At 60.7% G+C, this 13762-nt stretch overlaps 2 protein-coding genes across 2 annotated transcripts; both read left to right on the top strand.

Annotated features, from left to right (window-relative positions):
• The first annotated feature begins 263 nt into the window (after nt 1-263).
• On the top strand, nt 264-9133 carry TBX10 (T-box transcription factor 10). The gene is made up of 9 exons (XM_055583698.1): nt 264-452; nt 2697-2781; nt 5684-5951; nt 6036-6137; nt 6479-6650; nt 7576-7731; nt 8034-8101; nt 8294-8388; nt 8853-9133. Exons 1-9 carry the CDS (start codon nt 264-266, stop codon nt 9131-9133), a joined length of 1416 nt encoding a protein of 471 aa, XP_055439673.1.
• A 1433-nt stretch (nt 9134-10566) lies between these two features.
• Nucleotides 10567-13116, top strand: NUDT8 (nudix hydrolase 8). Its single transcript, XM_055580656.1, has 4 exons — nt 10567-10848; nt 11823-11955; nt 12500-12577; nt 12692-13116. The coding sequence occupies exons 1-4, from the start codon at nt 10655-10657 to the stop codon at nt 12917-12919; spliced, it is 633 nt and encodes a 210-aa protein (XP_055436631.1). The 5' UTR covers nt 10567-10654; the 3' UTR covers nt 12920-13116.
• The last annotated feature ends 646 nt before the right edge of the window (nt 13117-13762 follow it).

Below are 13762 nucleotides of genomic sequence, written 5' to 3' on the forward strand. Positions count from 1 at the left end.
TGCTCATAGGACTCAGGGGGCATCAAGGCTGGGGAAGGGGTGCAGCTCGACAAGGCTCTCCCCACCTGGGACCACCTGTCCAGGTGCAGGGGTGCAGGGAGGAGGTACAGGTAGGGCAGGTAGGGTGGGGGAAGTCCCAGCAGGGAGGTTGAGACGGTCAGCATCCGGGAGGGAGCAGGCCCAGTCCTGCCCCTGGGGTCCCCTCCGTCCTGACCAGGCACTCTCTGCAGTGTCCACCACAGGGCCATGCTGGCTGGGGCGGGATGGAGCCCGGGTATGGCCTCGCCGTCCAGGCCTCCCCCACCCCTGTGCCTGACACGGGGGCTGGAGGAGCCCGGAGCTCCATCCTCCCCAGCTCTCCCTCCCTGGGCCCTCTACACCCTGACCCGGCCCATCCATCTCCCCGCGGCCACTGCGCGCTGCCTCCTGCTATTGAGCAGCGAGATGAGAAGGTGTGAAGGATATGGGGGCACCCGGGACAGGCTGGCAGGCAAGATGGATGAGGGGGCAGGGGGCCAGGAGGTGCCTCGGGCAGGAAGAGCGGACCGGCTGGGGAAGAGGCTGTGAAGAAGGGAGGCGTGCCTGCGTGTGTGTGCGCGCATGCGTGTAAGAGACAGCATGTGTTTCTGTGCACAGAGGAGAGTGTGCACGTGTGCACACGAGTGGTGGCAGGTCACTGAGTCTTGAGTCTGTGTGTGCCCATGGGTTGGCATGCCAGTGAGCTCACATACATGTGGCAGGCTTCCCATCTCACAAAGGCAAGTGCAAACACGTACACACACACACACACCAGAAGCCAGTAGACCCCCAGGCCCCTGGGAGTCCAGGCTGAGGGGGCGCCAACCCCATCACTTCTCCTATCTGCCCCCTGCCCCACCGTGGCTCCTGGGACAGGGTAGCATGGCTCCACCTCACTAGGCGGCCCCTGGGAGCCTCTGGGACTCTCCCTCACAAGGGCAGAGGACTTGCTGCATCCTGCCCAGCAGCAGACCCCAGGGCTGGGTCTGTGCCAGGGTTGGCCCTCACTCTCCCGGCGGGATTCCTCCCAGCCTGGCCCCAGGGACCTGGGGCATGGGGCGGGGGGGTGAGGCAGCAGCCCCCCTGAGCTGAGGGAGGAGAGTTTGCCCCCAATGTGTGGGTCCGGGAGGGGCCGGGGTGTCATGCTGTCCCCAGAGCTCGACTGTGGAGGAGCTGTGGGGTCCAGTCGACTTTGGGAACCCTGATCGGGCATGCCAGGCCCAGCCCAGTGCGCTCTCAAGCCTGGTGCCCCAGCCAGGGCCCTAGCGTGGGCCAACCCAGGGTTAGTCCGATGACCTGCGCTGGGCCACATGGCAGCAAGCAGCGTGAGGGGACCCCCCTCCCTTTCTGACTGGCCATCTGCGTGTTCCCTGAATGCCCCACTCCAGATAGCCAGGGGCTGCCGGGGAAGGTGCCAGGTCAGGACTTGCCCCCGAGGCCTCTGACCTGGGCCAGGCTTCCCCGACCCTGTGGGGACCGTGTAGGCTGCACCCCCCAGGCGGGGCCAGCCCATCCCAGGCAGAAGCGATTATGCACTTGGTTCAGTTGGGGAAACCGAGGCTCAGGGCTGTCAGGTCCTGCCGGTGTCACAGCTCATAGGCTGAGCGGTCAGCAGGACCTGGCCTCCCACCCCCGAGTCCAGGGTGGGACTCTGCTTCTGCTCATACACGTGGCTGCTGCCCCCTTGCCTTTCAGGCCCAAGGTCCCTGGTGATTGCATGACAGCAGCTCCCGGTCAGGGGTCTGGGTCCCGGGAAGAGGGCAGCGCCTCTGCCATTCAGCCTTCCATGCTTCTACCGCAGCCCCTCGACCTCCCCGAGGCCCTGTCAGCCCTGGCCCCTCCATTCAGCCGGGCCCAGACCCCTGCGGATCTCCCAGCCTGTCCTGGAGATGGGCCCCGGCCCTGCGTGCATCTGGGCCCATTGATCAGGAATGGCTGGGGGGCTCCAATGGGAGGGGAGGAAGCCAGGAGCAGGGACCGGGAGGGGGAGAGGCGGCCTCGCCACGTCAGAGCTTCCCCACCTGCCCTCCTCCCGCACAGCGTCGCGCCTGGAGCTGGAGGAGCCCAGCCCGGGGCCTCGAGCAGTCCAGTCTAAGGGCAGAAGGGGCTCTGCACACCCCAGAGCCGAGGTCCCACCTGCAGAGACCAGGTAGCTGGCTTGAGGAGAGAACCAAGACGTAGACGATCCAGGAAGGAAGGACAGACCTGCCAGGAGGCTGGAGACCGAGGGAGGGCCTGAGCACTGAGCCGTGCTGCCGATGGACTGGGAGACCAGGAGAGGCTGACCACCGGGACGGCAGGCAGGGACCCCAGCTGAACCACTGTCTCCAGGAACCGGAAGTCCGGGCTGTCCCATGGCAGGTAAGGGGCAGGCGGCCAAGGCAGTCCCACAAGTGGGTTCAAGCTCCGGGGTGGGTGGGGTGGGGCTGGGTCTAAGCTTAGGGACCAGGTAAACCCTACTGTACCCAGGGCCTGGGCAAGAGCATGGGGCAGGGGCAGCCCAGGCTGAGGCCTCAGGCCCCACCAGGGCGGGGCCCATGCAGCCATCCAAGTGCAAATGTGGGAGTGCTGATAGGCAGCAGGATAGAGCCATTTCTGGGAGGTGAAAGCCTTATCAGGCACGGGGGACCTTAGGCCTGGCCCCTCCTTTCTATGGGCCTCACCCCTTGCGTATCAAGGTGGACAAGGACCGCAACTTCCCCTCCAAATCTGACTCCATGTCGGTGGAAATTGGCAATCAAGGGGTGTTGGCTTTCAGAGGAAGTGGGCAGAGGACAGGCCCCTCCCCAGAGTTACTGAGGGCAGCACAGGGCAGCATGTGAACCAGGAGGGGCAGGGTATAGGCTCAGAAAAGACTGGGGAGCCAGTGACCAGCCTGCGAAGCCCCCAGGCCCAGCAAAACCATGAGCCTCTTTCCCTTGGGACACATCACCAAAGACCCTGGGGCTGGCGTCCGTTATCTGGATGATGTACCTGCCCCAGCAGGACAGCTAAGTGATGGGCAACTGCCCACCTGATGGCCTGGTCCAGGTGATGGGGGACATCGGCCCATCCACCCTTCATCTCTGGGGGATTTAGACCTGATATGGCCCGTCCCCTTTCAGTAAGACCCACCCATCCCCAGACTGCAGAGCTTCCAGGGACTTTAGTGAGGTGCCACTTCTCACATGCGGCTCTCAGGGCTGCTGAGGATGGGGCCACTGACCTTGGACCCCACACTCTCACCTGGTACCTACTATGCACTGGCTCTGGCCAGGTGCTGCCCGCCTGTCAACTCATCACAGGAAACTGTGATCATCCCAGGAAACTCCCTCCACCCATGGATCTGTCCATCCATCCATCCAGCACCATAATTCTACCTCTGCCCAGGGGATCACACAGTTTTACTAGGTTCTCAACCCACGTGGGGCTGCTAGAAATGAACAGTCTGCTTTTCAGGATGTCTTTTCTAGTTTTAAAATTTTGTGTTAAAATATACATAACATGGGTCTTCCCTGATGGCTCAGACAGTAAAGAATCCGCCTGTAATGCAGGACACCCAGGTCTGATCCTTGAGTTGGGAAGATCCCCTGGAGAAGGGCATGGCAACCCAATCCAGTATTCTTGCCTGGAGAATTTCACGGACAGAGGAACCTGGCAGACAACAGTCCATGGGGTCTCAAAGAGTCAGACATGACTAGCGACTAACAGTTTCTTTTTCACTTTTTCAAACATAACACCAAAACTATCATTTTAAGTATTTTTAAGTGTTCAGTGGCATTAAGCACATTCATATTGGTGTGCAACCATCACCTCCATCTATCTCCAGAACTTTCTGCATCTTGCAAAGCTGAAACACTGTCCCCATTGAACATTAATTCATTCCCTCTCCCTGCCCCTGGCAACCGCCATCCACTTTCTGTTTATGAATTTCGCTACTAGGCACCTCTTATGAATGGAATCATACAGTCTTTGTCCTTTTGTGACTGGCTTGTTTTACTTAGCATAACATCCTCAAGGGTCATCCATGTCATGGTCTGCATCATAATACCCTTCCTTTCAAAGACTGAATAATATTTCCTTGTCTGGATACACACGTTCTTATCCACTCATCCATCAGTGGACAGACACGAGGTTTGCATCCACATTTTAGCTGTTGCGAACAATGCTGCTCTGAATACCAATGAACCCGTATCTGTTCAGCTACTTGCTCTTGGTTCTTTTGGGCATTCCAGTATTCTTGCCTGGAGAATTCCATGGATAGAGGAAGCTGGCAGGCTGTAGTCCACAGGGTCACAAAGAGTTGGACATGGGCTTCCCAAGTGGCACAGTGGTAAAGAATCTGCCCACCAATGCAGGAGACTCAAAGAGTCAGACATGACTGACTAACACTTCCACTTTTCGTAGTAATTCTATCTTTCATATTTTGAGGAACCATCAGTGGTTTTCCACAGGGGCTACACTGTCTAACATCCCACCAGCAATGCACAAAGGTTCCAATTTCTCTACATCTTCACCAACATGTGTAATACTTTTTTGGTTATTGTTTTTGTTACTTGCTTTGGTTTTTGGTAATAGCCATCCTCGTAGGTATAAAGTATCTCATTGTAGTTAAAATAAAATTTTTTTTTAATAAGAAGGATGGAGCCATGGCAAACTTTTACACAAGCCATGTGCCAGGATTGCAGACCAAAAATGGGCTCTTTTATCTTTTTAAGATTTATTTTTGGCTGCTCTGGGTCTTCGTTGCTGCATGCAGGGGTCATTCTTTGTGGTGGTGCTTGGGCTTCTCATCGTGGTGGCTTCTCTTGAGGCAGAACACGGCCTCTAGGGTCCGTGGGCTTCAGGAGTTACGACACACAGGCTTAGTTGCTCTGTGCCATGTGAGATTTTCCCGGACCAGGGATCAAACCCGTATCCCCTGCATTGGCAGTTGGATTCTTAACTACTAGGCCACCAGGGAAGCCCAAAAGAGGGGCTCTTAAGAAAAAAGTGAGGAGGCCAGAGAGGAAAGATGTTAAAACTGGCTTGGAGAATCCCATGGACAGAAGAGCCTGGTGGGCAACAGTTCATGGGGTCACAAAGAGTCAGACATGACTCAGTGATTAACACAACTTCAGGGTCAGAGATGGGTAAGAGTCAGTCACAGTAATTTGGGGATCTCCTTCAGCTTAGTATTCCTTAAGCAGCACAAGGAAGCCAGGTCTGCACAGAACTGAGAAAGACTCCCCCACCCCCACCCCCCCACAACCCCACCTGTACCATCATCCATAACAAGGTCCTTTCTGAAGGGCCTACTGCGTGTCAGGCCCTGTGTGTGTCTTCATGAATCCTCACGTCAGCTCAATAAGACAGATTTAAGAACTCCTTGGGACAGATGTGGAAACTGAGGTTCCAGGAGGTGAAATAATTTGCTCAAGGCCACACAGCCTCCTGATGGCACAAAGATTCCCTGGGAAGCCAGACAGGTCCTGTCTCTGGCCTCCAGGAGCTTTAAGTGAACATTTACCTCATGAAGTGATGCTGAGTTAGGGATCCTATGGGAACACAGGCCTGGCAATCAGGGAGGGCTTCCTGGAAGAAGAGGCATCTTAGTGCAGCCTGAAAGATGAAGGCTGGTCAGGTGGAGTCGGGGTGGGTGAGGAGAACAGAGGCCAAAGGCCCACATCCTGTCCTCTCTCCCCAGCCTTCCTCTCTGCTAGCCTTGGGGTATTTGCCCCCTCAGAGACCTACACACTGCCCATGACCAGCTCCAGCTGGGAGCCCCAGCCAAACTCCATGTTACCATCAGGCCCTTCCACCAGTTCCACAGGGGCTCCAGCGGTGGGTGAGCCCACTGAGCAGGGCCCCAAGAACCCACGTGTGTCCAGTGTGACGGTTCAGCTGGAGATGAAGGCTCTGTGGGAAGAGTTCAACCAGCTGGGCACAGAGATGATTGTCACCAAGGCGGGCAGGTATGAGCACGGGGGGGTGAGGGGGTGGTGGGATGGGGGACAGGCTGGAACCATGCTGGGGCTGCTGAGCACCCCCTCCCGCAGGAGGATGTTCCCCACCTTCCAGGTGAAGATACTGGGCATGGACTCGCTGGCTGACTACGCCCTGCTCATGGATTTCGTGCCTTTGGACGACAAGAGATACAGGTCTGGGGCTCGCAGCTTAGACCTCAGGCACTGAGATGGGGAAGCAGAAGCCCACCCGTTCCCTGGGTGAATAGGGGCCAGTTGGAGCCATGTCAGGGGGTCTATCCCCGGCAGGCAGGGATGGAAGGGGCTAGCCCAGGGTGGCAGGCGTGACCGCGGGGACCCCAGGCCAGACACCCTTCTGGAGCCTCTGGTTCCTCGTGTGCATATGGGCCAGCACGTGGGCAGTAGGGGACATGTTGACCCCCGTCAGTCTTGGCTCCAGGTGGGGGCAGCAGAGGGACGAGGTAGGCGCCCTGGGGTGCAGTCAGGGCGCCCTCGCCACCTCGCTCCGTCCCCAGGTATGCCTTCCACAGCTCTGCCTGGCTGGTGGCAGGCAAGGCGGACCCGGCCACGCCCGGCCGCGTGCACTTCCACCCCGACTCACCGGCCAAGGGCGCGCAGTGGATGCGTCAGATCGTGTCCTTTGACAAGCTCAAGCTGACCAACAACCTGCTGGATGAAAACGGCCACGTGAGGCCCGGGCCACCATGGGGAGGGGTTGGGCCAGGACAGGGGACACTGGGGCCTGAGTGTGATGAAGCCTGGGGCCAGAACCGGCTGGGGCTTTGATGCCCAATTCCACCTGGCCAGGGGGTCGGACAGCAGAGGGAACTGCCCAGGCCCACCACAGACGCAAGAACATAGCATCGTTGACACTTTCTCCAAGGCAAAGATCAGGCTGACGTCAGGAGAAAAAGGAAACAGGGAAGGGGTCTGAGATGGAGGTGGCAACTGAGGCTATTTGAAGAGAAGTCTGATGGAGTGGAGGAGGGAGCCTGTGTATATAGAAGAGGGAGCTGTGGCAGGCAGAGGAGCCAGCGAGTGCAAAGGCCCTGAGGCAGGAGGATACTGGGGAGTCGGAGGACCTGCAAGGAGGCTCCCGTGTGGCTGGAGTGAAGCGAGGAGGAGCAGCGGGAGGGGAAGAGATACTAGGGGCGGCCTGCGCTGATCTGCAGGACCAGTTGGCTGTGGAGAGGATTCAGATCTTTACTCTGTGTGGGGTGGGAGACACGGATGGGGGGTGGTGGTTCTGAGCAGCAGCTCATTAGGGCTGCTATGTGGAAAACAGGCAGAGGCACCAAGTGGAGGCAGGGAGCGCAGCTGGGAGGTGGCTGGAGAAATCCAGGAGAAAGATGGTGGTGGTTGGGCGGCGTGGAGGCCACGGGGTAGGAGAGGCGGTCAGATCCTAAACCATCCTGTGATGGCTGGGATGTGGGAGTGAGAGAGGCCAAGCCGCCTGAAAGCTCAGACACAAAGGGGCCTTTGACTCAGAACCGCAGACTCGCAACCTCACATGCGGCACCAGCAGTTATGAGACGGGGCGGGGGTGGGGGGCCCTGGAGGAAGGGCGTCAGCCTCAGCGAAGGCTGGCTTCCGCCGCCTGCCCGCCCCACAGATCATCCTCAACTCCATGCACCGCTACCAGCCGCGTTTCCACGTGGTCTTCGTGGACCCCCGCAAAGACAGCGAGCGCTACGCCCAGGAGAACTTCAAGTCCTTCATCTTCGCGGAGACCCAGTTCACGGCCGTGACGGCGTATCAGAACCACCGGGTGCGTCAGGCCACAGTTCCCGACCTGATTCCCCTAGTCCATCACGTGGGAGAAACTGAAGTACCAGGTTCTTAGGCCCGACAGGCGCACAAAGTCCTGCTCGTCTCTCCTTCTGGGACTCCATGGGCATCAGCCCACAGTCATTCCCCTGCCTTCATGCCCACTGTCTCTGTGGTTCCTGGACTGAGAGGCCCAGGGCCTCCAGATTGCAGGGATCCAGGGAGGAGAGGGTGGCTAGCCTGGGGCCCCACAGCCTCTCCCCAGCTCAAGGCTGACCTCTAACTACACTCTCTCCTCTGCAGATCACCCAGCTGAAAATTGCCAGCAATCCTTTTGCCAAGGGCTTTCGGGAGAGTGACCCAGACTCCTGGTACCGTCTGGCCCCATCCTCTCACCCCATTTCTATCCCTAGGCATCTATTCAGTTCTCAGCTCCTGACCCTTCCTTCAGGGTCACAGCCACTGGCTTGTCCTGGGGTCCCACTACCTGACTCAGACCATGACCTTTGCCCTGGGCTCCCCACCATGACCTCTGCCCCCATTCCTGCTTGCCCCACCTCCAGGCCTATATCTCCACGGCCCCTGCTCAGAGTCCCGACCCGGAGTCGCAGCAGCCTCGGCCCCCGCCTGCTGAAAGGCTCCACTGAGCGGGAGAAAGGTCAGCCCCCAGGCCCACAGACACCGTGGGACTGGAGCCCACTGAGTGGGAAGGAAGGGAGGGGACAGGGCCACAGGGCCCCGAGGAAGGAGCTGTAGACTGCTCAGCAAGCTCACCAGGCATCTGTGTGGACAGAGAGGGGAAGCAGAAATAGACGTCTGAGACAATTTTGGACCCAGGGCAGGGAGAACAGTTGGGCAGGGACAAGTTGTGGAGAGCAGGGGTGGTAGAGGGTGAGGGTGGAGGTCTGGTAGACTTCCTGGAGGAGGCGGTTCCTGAGCTGGGCCTTGAAGGACCGAGAAGGAGGGAGGAGGAGGGGAAGAAATTCCAGGCAGAGGCAAGAGCAAGCACAGAGGCTAAGCGCTGGGCAACTTGAGAAAGGAGAGCAGCAGGCTCTTAGACCAGTGGGCTGAAGGCATGAGGGGAGGCCTGGGGTCCACTCAGACCACGCCCTCCCCCCTCAGACCCCAACAAAGCCTTCACCTCCAGGATCCCCGCCAGGCTCCACCATCAGCTGCTGGCCCCTCCTGAGGCACTGCTGGCCCCAGCCACCTACCCACCCCTCACCTACCAGGGCCTGTACCCTGGAGCCTCAAGCCCCGTCCGACCAAGGGCCCGACCAGCACCATACCCCCTCCCCAATATCCAGGCCGACAGGGACCAGGGAGGCCTGCCCCTCCCAGCAGGGCTGGGGCTCCTCGCCCCCACTGCAATGTGCCTGGGGCCTGGCCAGGACCCACAGTGACGGTGGGGGCCCTGTGGACAGAGTCCTCTCACCCTGGAGCCCACTCTCTTCAGCCTTACCTCTGCAGAGACCCTCCCCTCCCCCACCTCCCTTGACCAGGAGAGCAGGGCAGGTGGAGCCCAGAGAGGAAAGCGACCTGCCCAGAGTTACCAGGCTGAGGTGGTGCCAGGCTTGGGATTGGACCCCCTATCTCCAAGCTGCACCCCCTGCCCTGGAGGCGACTCCTCCAAACCCTGCTTTACCTTTCTCTTCCCTCCAACATTAAACCATACGGAATGGGTGGTCAGAGCACTTCTGTCCTCGGAGGTCAGGGTGGAGGGCCTCAGGAAAGCCCACACCTCAGAGTCTGGGCTGCAGACATCACAAAGCTCTGCTCCGTGCTGCTGGCATCCCAGGGAGCAGAGTCATGGTAAAGCCGGCAACACAAGCTGAGTGGCAGGGCTGTGAGGGAGGTTGTAATCCTGCCCTCTGCCTCGCCGCCCAGATGAGGACCAAAACTGCAGCTCAGGGAGGCACTGCTCAAAGTCGAAGCAAAGCATGGGACACCTGCCATTTCACGTTTAGGTGCTGTGTGCAAAACCAGGGTGTCTGGTCCTTGAGGGGGGGAGGGGTTTGCCACAGTCTGGCAGAGGGGTGCAGCACGCCACTGGCAGTGACCACAGGGGTCAAGGTGGGGGTGGCGCGAGGAGTTTGAGAATTCAATCAAAATTCCAGGCAGGAGAGCTTCTAGAGAAAATGACCAGCACCTGTAAGAGCAGAAGTTGCAGAGGAGACGGGAGAGAAGAGGCCAGCTCCCGGAGGTGGGAAAAGCAGGGGAAAGGTCTGGGGCTGGAGTGGGTCCCCTGGAGCTAGAGGGCTCAGCTCATGCCACCCAGCGGAGCCAGGAGATAGGGCCCGGAGGGTGGGGAGGCATCTCTACCCGCTAAACGCCGACTCCAAACATCCTGCAGCACTTGCGGGCGCAGAGAAATGCGGGGTCTCAACAATCAGACACCCCGACTCCCAAACCCCGCGGTCAGTACGGCCGACCCCAGTCGCCGGCCAGACACGAGTCTAGTTGCACTAGGCAAGGGACACTCTCCAGACCCGTCGGGCCAGCCCCGCCCCTACCCGCCCTAGCCCCGCCCCTACCGGAAGCCCAGGCCCGCCCCTACCGGAAGCCCAGACCATCGAGTCACGCCCCTTCCCGCCCCGCCCCAGGCCAGGCCCGCCCCGCCCCAGGCCCTCTCCTACCGGAAGCCCAAGCCTGCCCCTGCCGGAAGCCCAGGCTATCGAGCCCCGCCCCTTCCCGCCCCGCCCCACAATTCTCAGAGGGGCCCCTCCCCTGCCTGAGTCCACCCCTTGGTCGGGCCCCGCCCTCGTAGGCGTGGCCTGTGCCGTTACCGCTCCCCACCAAGGCGGTCAGACTCCTCCCACGGCCCGCCCCCCAAGTTCCCGAGAGACCGCCCCTAGTGTGCTCGCCCGAGCTTCTTCCCTCGCGCCGTCCGGTGCCCTCGGTGTCCCCGCCGCGCTGGACCGGACATGCTGCCCGACTGCCTGTCGGCGGAGGGCGAACAGCGCTGCCGGCGGTTGCTGGCGGGAGCCACGGCCCGGCTGCGCGCGCGGCCTGCGGCGGCCGCGGTCCTCGTGCCGCTGTGCTCGGTGCGCGGGGTCCCGGCGCTACTCTACACGCTGCGGTCCAGCCGCCTGGCCGGGAGGCACAAGGGTGACGTCAGGTACACCTGCCGGGACCTCCTCTCCCTTCTAGGAGGGCGCCGCTAAACCCCGGAGGCTGCCGGGTCGTGGGCAAGGCACTTAGCCTCCCCGAGCCTTGGTTTCCGCCTCTGCAGAATGGGTCTAAGTAGAGCCCGTCGGCCAGCCGGCTGTGGAGGCAGTCAACTATCCACATCCCTCCGCCCGGAACCTGGCGCCGCAGGTACTCCTGCCCCGGCGCCGCCGCGCGGATCGCTCGAAGCGCGGGCGCGGGACACACGGTAGCTCAGCTCATAAAGACTCCGCCTGCAATGCAGGAGACCTCGGTTCGATTCCTGGGTCGGGAAGATCCCCTGGAGAAGGGATAGGCTACCCACTCCAGTATTCTTGGGCTTCCCTGGTGGCTCAGACGGTAAAGAATCTGCCCGCAATGCGGGAGACCTGGGGTTCGATTCCAGGGTGGGGAAGATTCCCCTGGAGGAGGGCATGGCAACCCACTCCAGTCTTCTTGCCTAGAGAATCCCCATGCACAGAGGAACCTGACGGGCTACAGTCCACGGGGTCACAAAGAGCCGGACACGACTGAGCGACCAAGCACACACACTGAAAAGGCAGAACTTCGCCTCTTGCCTGCGACTGCAGGAGGATTCCCCTCCGGGAGCCAAGGGGGAGCGCGGGGCGGGGCTATCTGGCTTCCCGCCCAGGCCGCGACCCCCCTCCCCCGGCGGAAAGGGGGAACACCCTAGGGTTGCTGTCAGCACCTCTGGGGCGACCCACGATAAGCCCAGTTTAGCGTGCCTGAGCTCCGGGGCTTCTCCCCCTTACTCCTGTTGTTCAGGGAGGTAAACCGAGCCTGCAGAGGCCGTGGGGCTTACCCAGCCCTCTCTGCAAACTAGGGGCAGAGACGTTTTTTTTAAGCGAGTCCCTGCCGCAGCGGCTACCCCCAGCCCTTCATGGCCCCAGTGGCCCAAGAAGCAGCCTCCCTCTACCTGTTCAGTTTCCCAGGTGGCAAGTGTGACCCCGCTGACCGGGACGTGGTGCACACGGCCCTGAGGGAGACGCAGGAGGAGCTGGGCATGGCTGTGCCCGAGGAGCAGGTGTGGGGAGTCCTGCGGCCCGTGCACTACCGGGTAAGCCCTTCAGGCCCTCACCCCGCTCGGCCTCTCTGCTTGCCCCGGGCTAGGAGCAGGGCGCTCAGGGACCAGGAAGGTGGCTGTGGGGACTGTGGTAGTCACCAAGGCCTGTGGGGTCCCAGACAACCTGCCCAGCCGTTGTGTTCCAACCTCCCACACCCATCAGGACGGGGCCAGGGGTATTTGATTCCCCTTTCACGGGGGATCCTGAGGCTCAGTCCTGGGATGGAGGTGGCTCCAGGTGAACCAGCTCCACTCAGCTTGGTGGACAGAGGTTGGGGAGGGCATTGAAGGCTAGGCAGGGGAGATTTGAGGGTGGTAAAAGTAAGGGAGAGCAATGGCCCAGAGGCTCGAGTGGGTCTAGTGTGTTGAGGGGGCCTGAGCCAGTCAGCATGGCTGGAGCAAGTCCATGAGCAGGGCCGGGTGGACCCAGCCTGCACGGCTATAGGCCCCAGAGGCCTCCCCTCAGGCTCCCCTGGCCCAAAGCCCCGCCAAGCCCAGCCCAGCCCTGCCCTGACAGCCTGCTCCCCTCCCACCACAGGAAAAGGCCACAGTGGTGCCAGTGCTGGCTGGCGTGGGCCCGGTGGATCCCCAGAGCCTCAGGCCCAACCCTGAGGAGGTGAGTGGGGGCATCTGGAGGAAGGGGGAGGGTGGGTTGTCCTGATGGGGGAGGCTGCAGTGGCCAGCGCTCTGTCTGCCCTCTCTCTGCCCTTTCTCTGCCCCCTGCCCACAGGTGGATGAAGTGTTCGCCCTGCCCCTGGCCCATCTGCTGCAGGAGCAGAACCAAGGTTACACCCACTTCTGCCGCGGTGGCCACTTCCAGTATACGCTGCCCGTATTCCTGCACGGGCCACACCGGGTCTGGGGGCTCACAGCCGTCATCACTGAGTTCACCCTGAAGCTGCTGGCCCCTGGCGTCTACCAGCCCCGCCTGGCTGGCCTGGAGCTGCCCCAGGGCTGAAGGCCTGGCCCCGAGCAGGCCCTGCCTCTGCCCAGCCAGGCCGGCTCCTCTCCAGGACTGAATAAACCCTTTCCCAACACCGTGGCAACTGCATCTTCTGCACTGGAGCCCTGACCTTGGGCAGAGTCCATGGGACAGCTGGCCTGCTGGCTTGGGCACTTGGGGATAATCACGCTGTCACCTGCTATGCGCGCATACTGTGTGTCTGGCATCTTTTCTCTCATTTCACCCTCGCCGCGGCCCTGTGAGGTGAGACCACGGCTGTCCCTGGGTAGTGAGACGGGATCAGGGAGGGCAGACACCTTGCCCAAGGTCACCCCAGTTTGGGATTTGAACCAGGCCCTGTCTGGCACCAGAGCCCAAACTCCTAGCCACTACAGCCACCGCAGAACTGTCTTCCGAGCCTGGCTGACGCTGTGCCGGGCAGCAGCCATCCAGAGAGGAGCCCTGCATGTTACTGCAAACCTGTGACGTGCCAGGCTCTCCCCGTGCCAGGAGCTGTGCTGGGGCCACATCTGTGCAGCAGCCAGATGCTATCCTGTCCTCTAGGGGTGCTCAGTCTCGGGGCAACCTTAGACCAGGCCACATAGATAATCATGTGATTACACATTAATTACTCACAGATGTGTAATGGAATTACATATCCATCTTGTAAATCTCTGTGAGTTAAAGAGGTGGGCAGTCTGACCTGGAGATGGTGGACTGGGCAGTATCAGGTAGGACAAGGGATAGAAAACGCCACCCAGTGGCTGACTTTGCCAAAGGAGGACTTCAGTTCAATTCAGTCAGTCGTGTTCGACTCTTTGCGACCCCAGGGACTGCAGCAGGCCAGACCTCCCTGTC

Source organism: Bubalus kerabau, chromosome 5 (assembly GCF_029407905.1).
Source record: "Bubalus kerabau isolate K-KA32 ecotype Philippines breed swamp buffalo chromosome 5, PCC_UOA_SB_1v2, whole genome shotgun sequence".
NCBI lineage: Eukaryota > Metazoa > Chordata > Mammalia > Artiodactyla > Bovidae > Bubalus > Bubalus kerabau.

Coding starts and splice junctions, on each gene's coding strand:
- TBX10 (XM_055583698.1), top strand. CDS start 264: ATGGAGCCCGGGTATGGCCTCGCCGTCCAGGCCTCCCCCACCCCTGTG. Junction 2,782..5,683: donor GGTGTTGGCTTTCAGAGGAA/GTGGGCAGAGGA, acceptor CTCTCTCCCCAG/CCTTCCTCTCTGCTAGCCTT. Junction 6,651..7,575: donor TGCTGGATGAAAACGGCCAC/GTGAGGCCCGGG, acceptor CCCGCCCCACAG/ATCATCCTCAACTCCATGCA.
- NUDT8 (XM_055580656.1), top strand. CDS start 10,655: ATGCTGCCCGACTGCCTGTCGGCGGAGGGCGAACAGCGCTGCCGGCGG. Junction 10,849..11,822: donor AGGCACAAGGGTGACGTCAG/GTACACCTGCCG, acceptor CTACCTGTTCAG/TTTCCCAGGTGGCAAGTGTG. Junction 11,956..12,499: donor TGCGGCCCGTGCACTACCGG/GTAAGCCCTTCA, acceptor CTCCCACCACAG/GAAAAGGCCACAGTGGTGCC.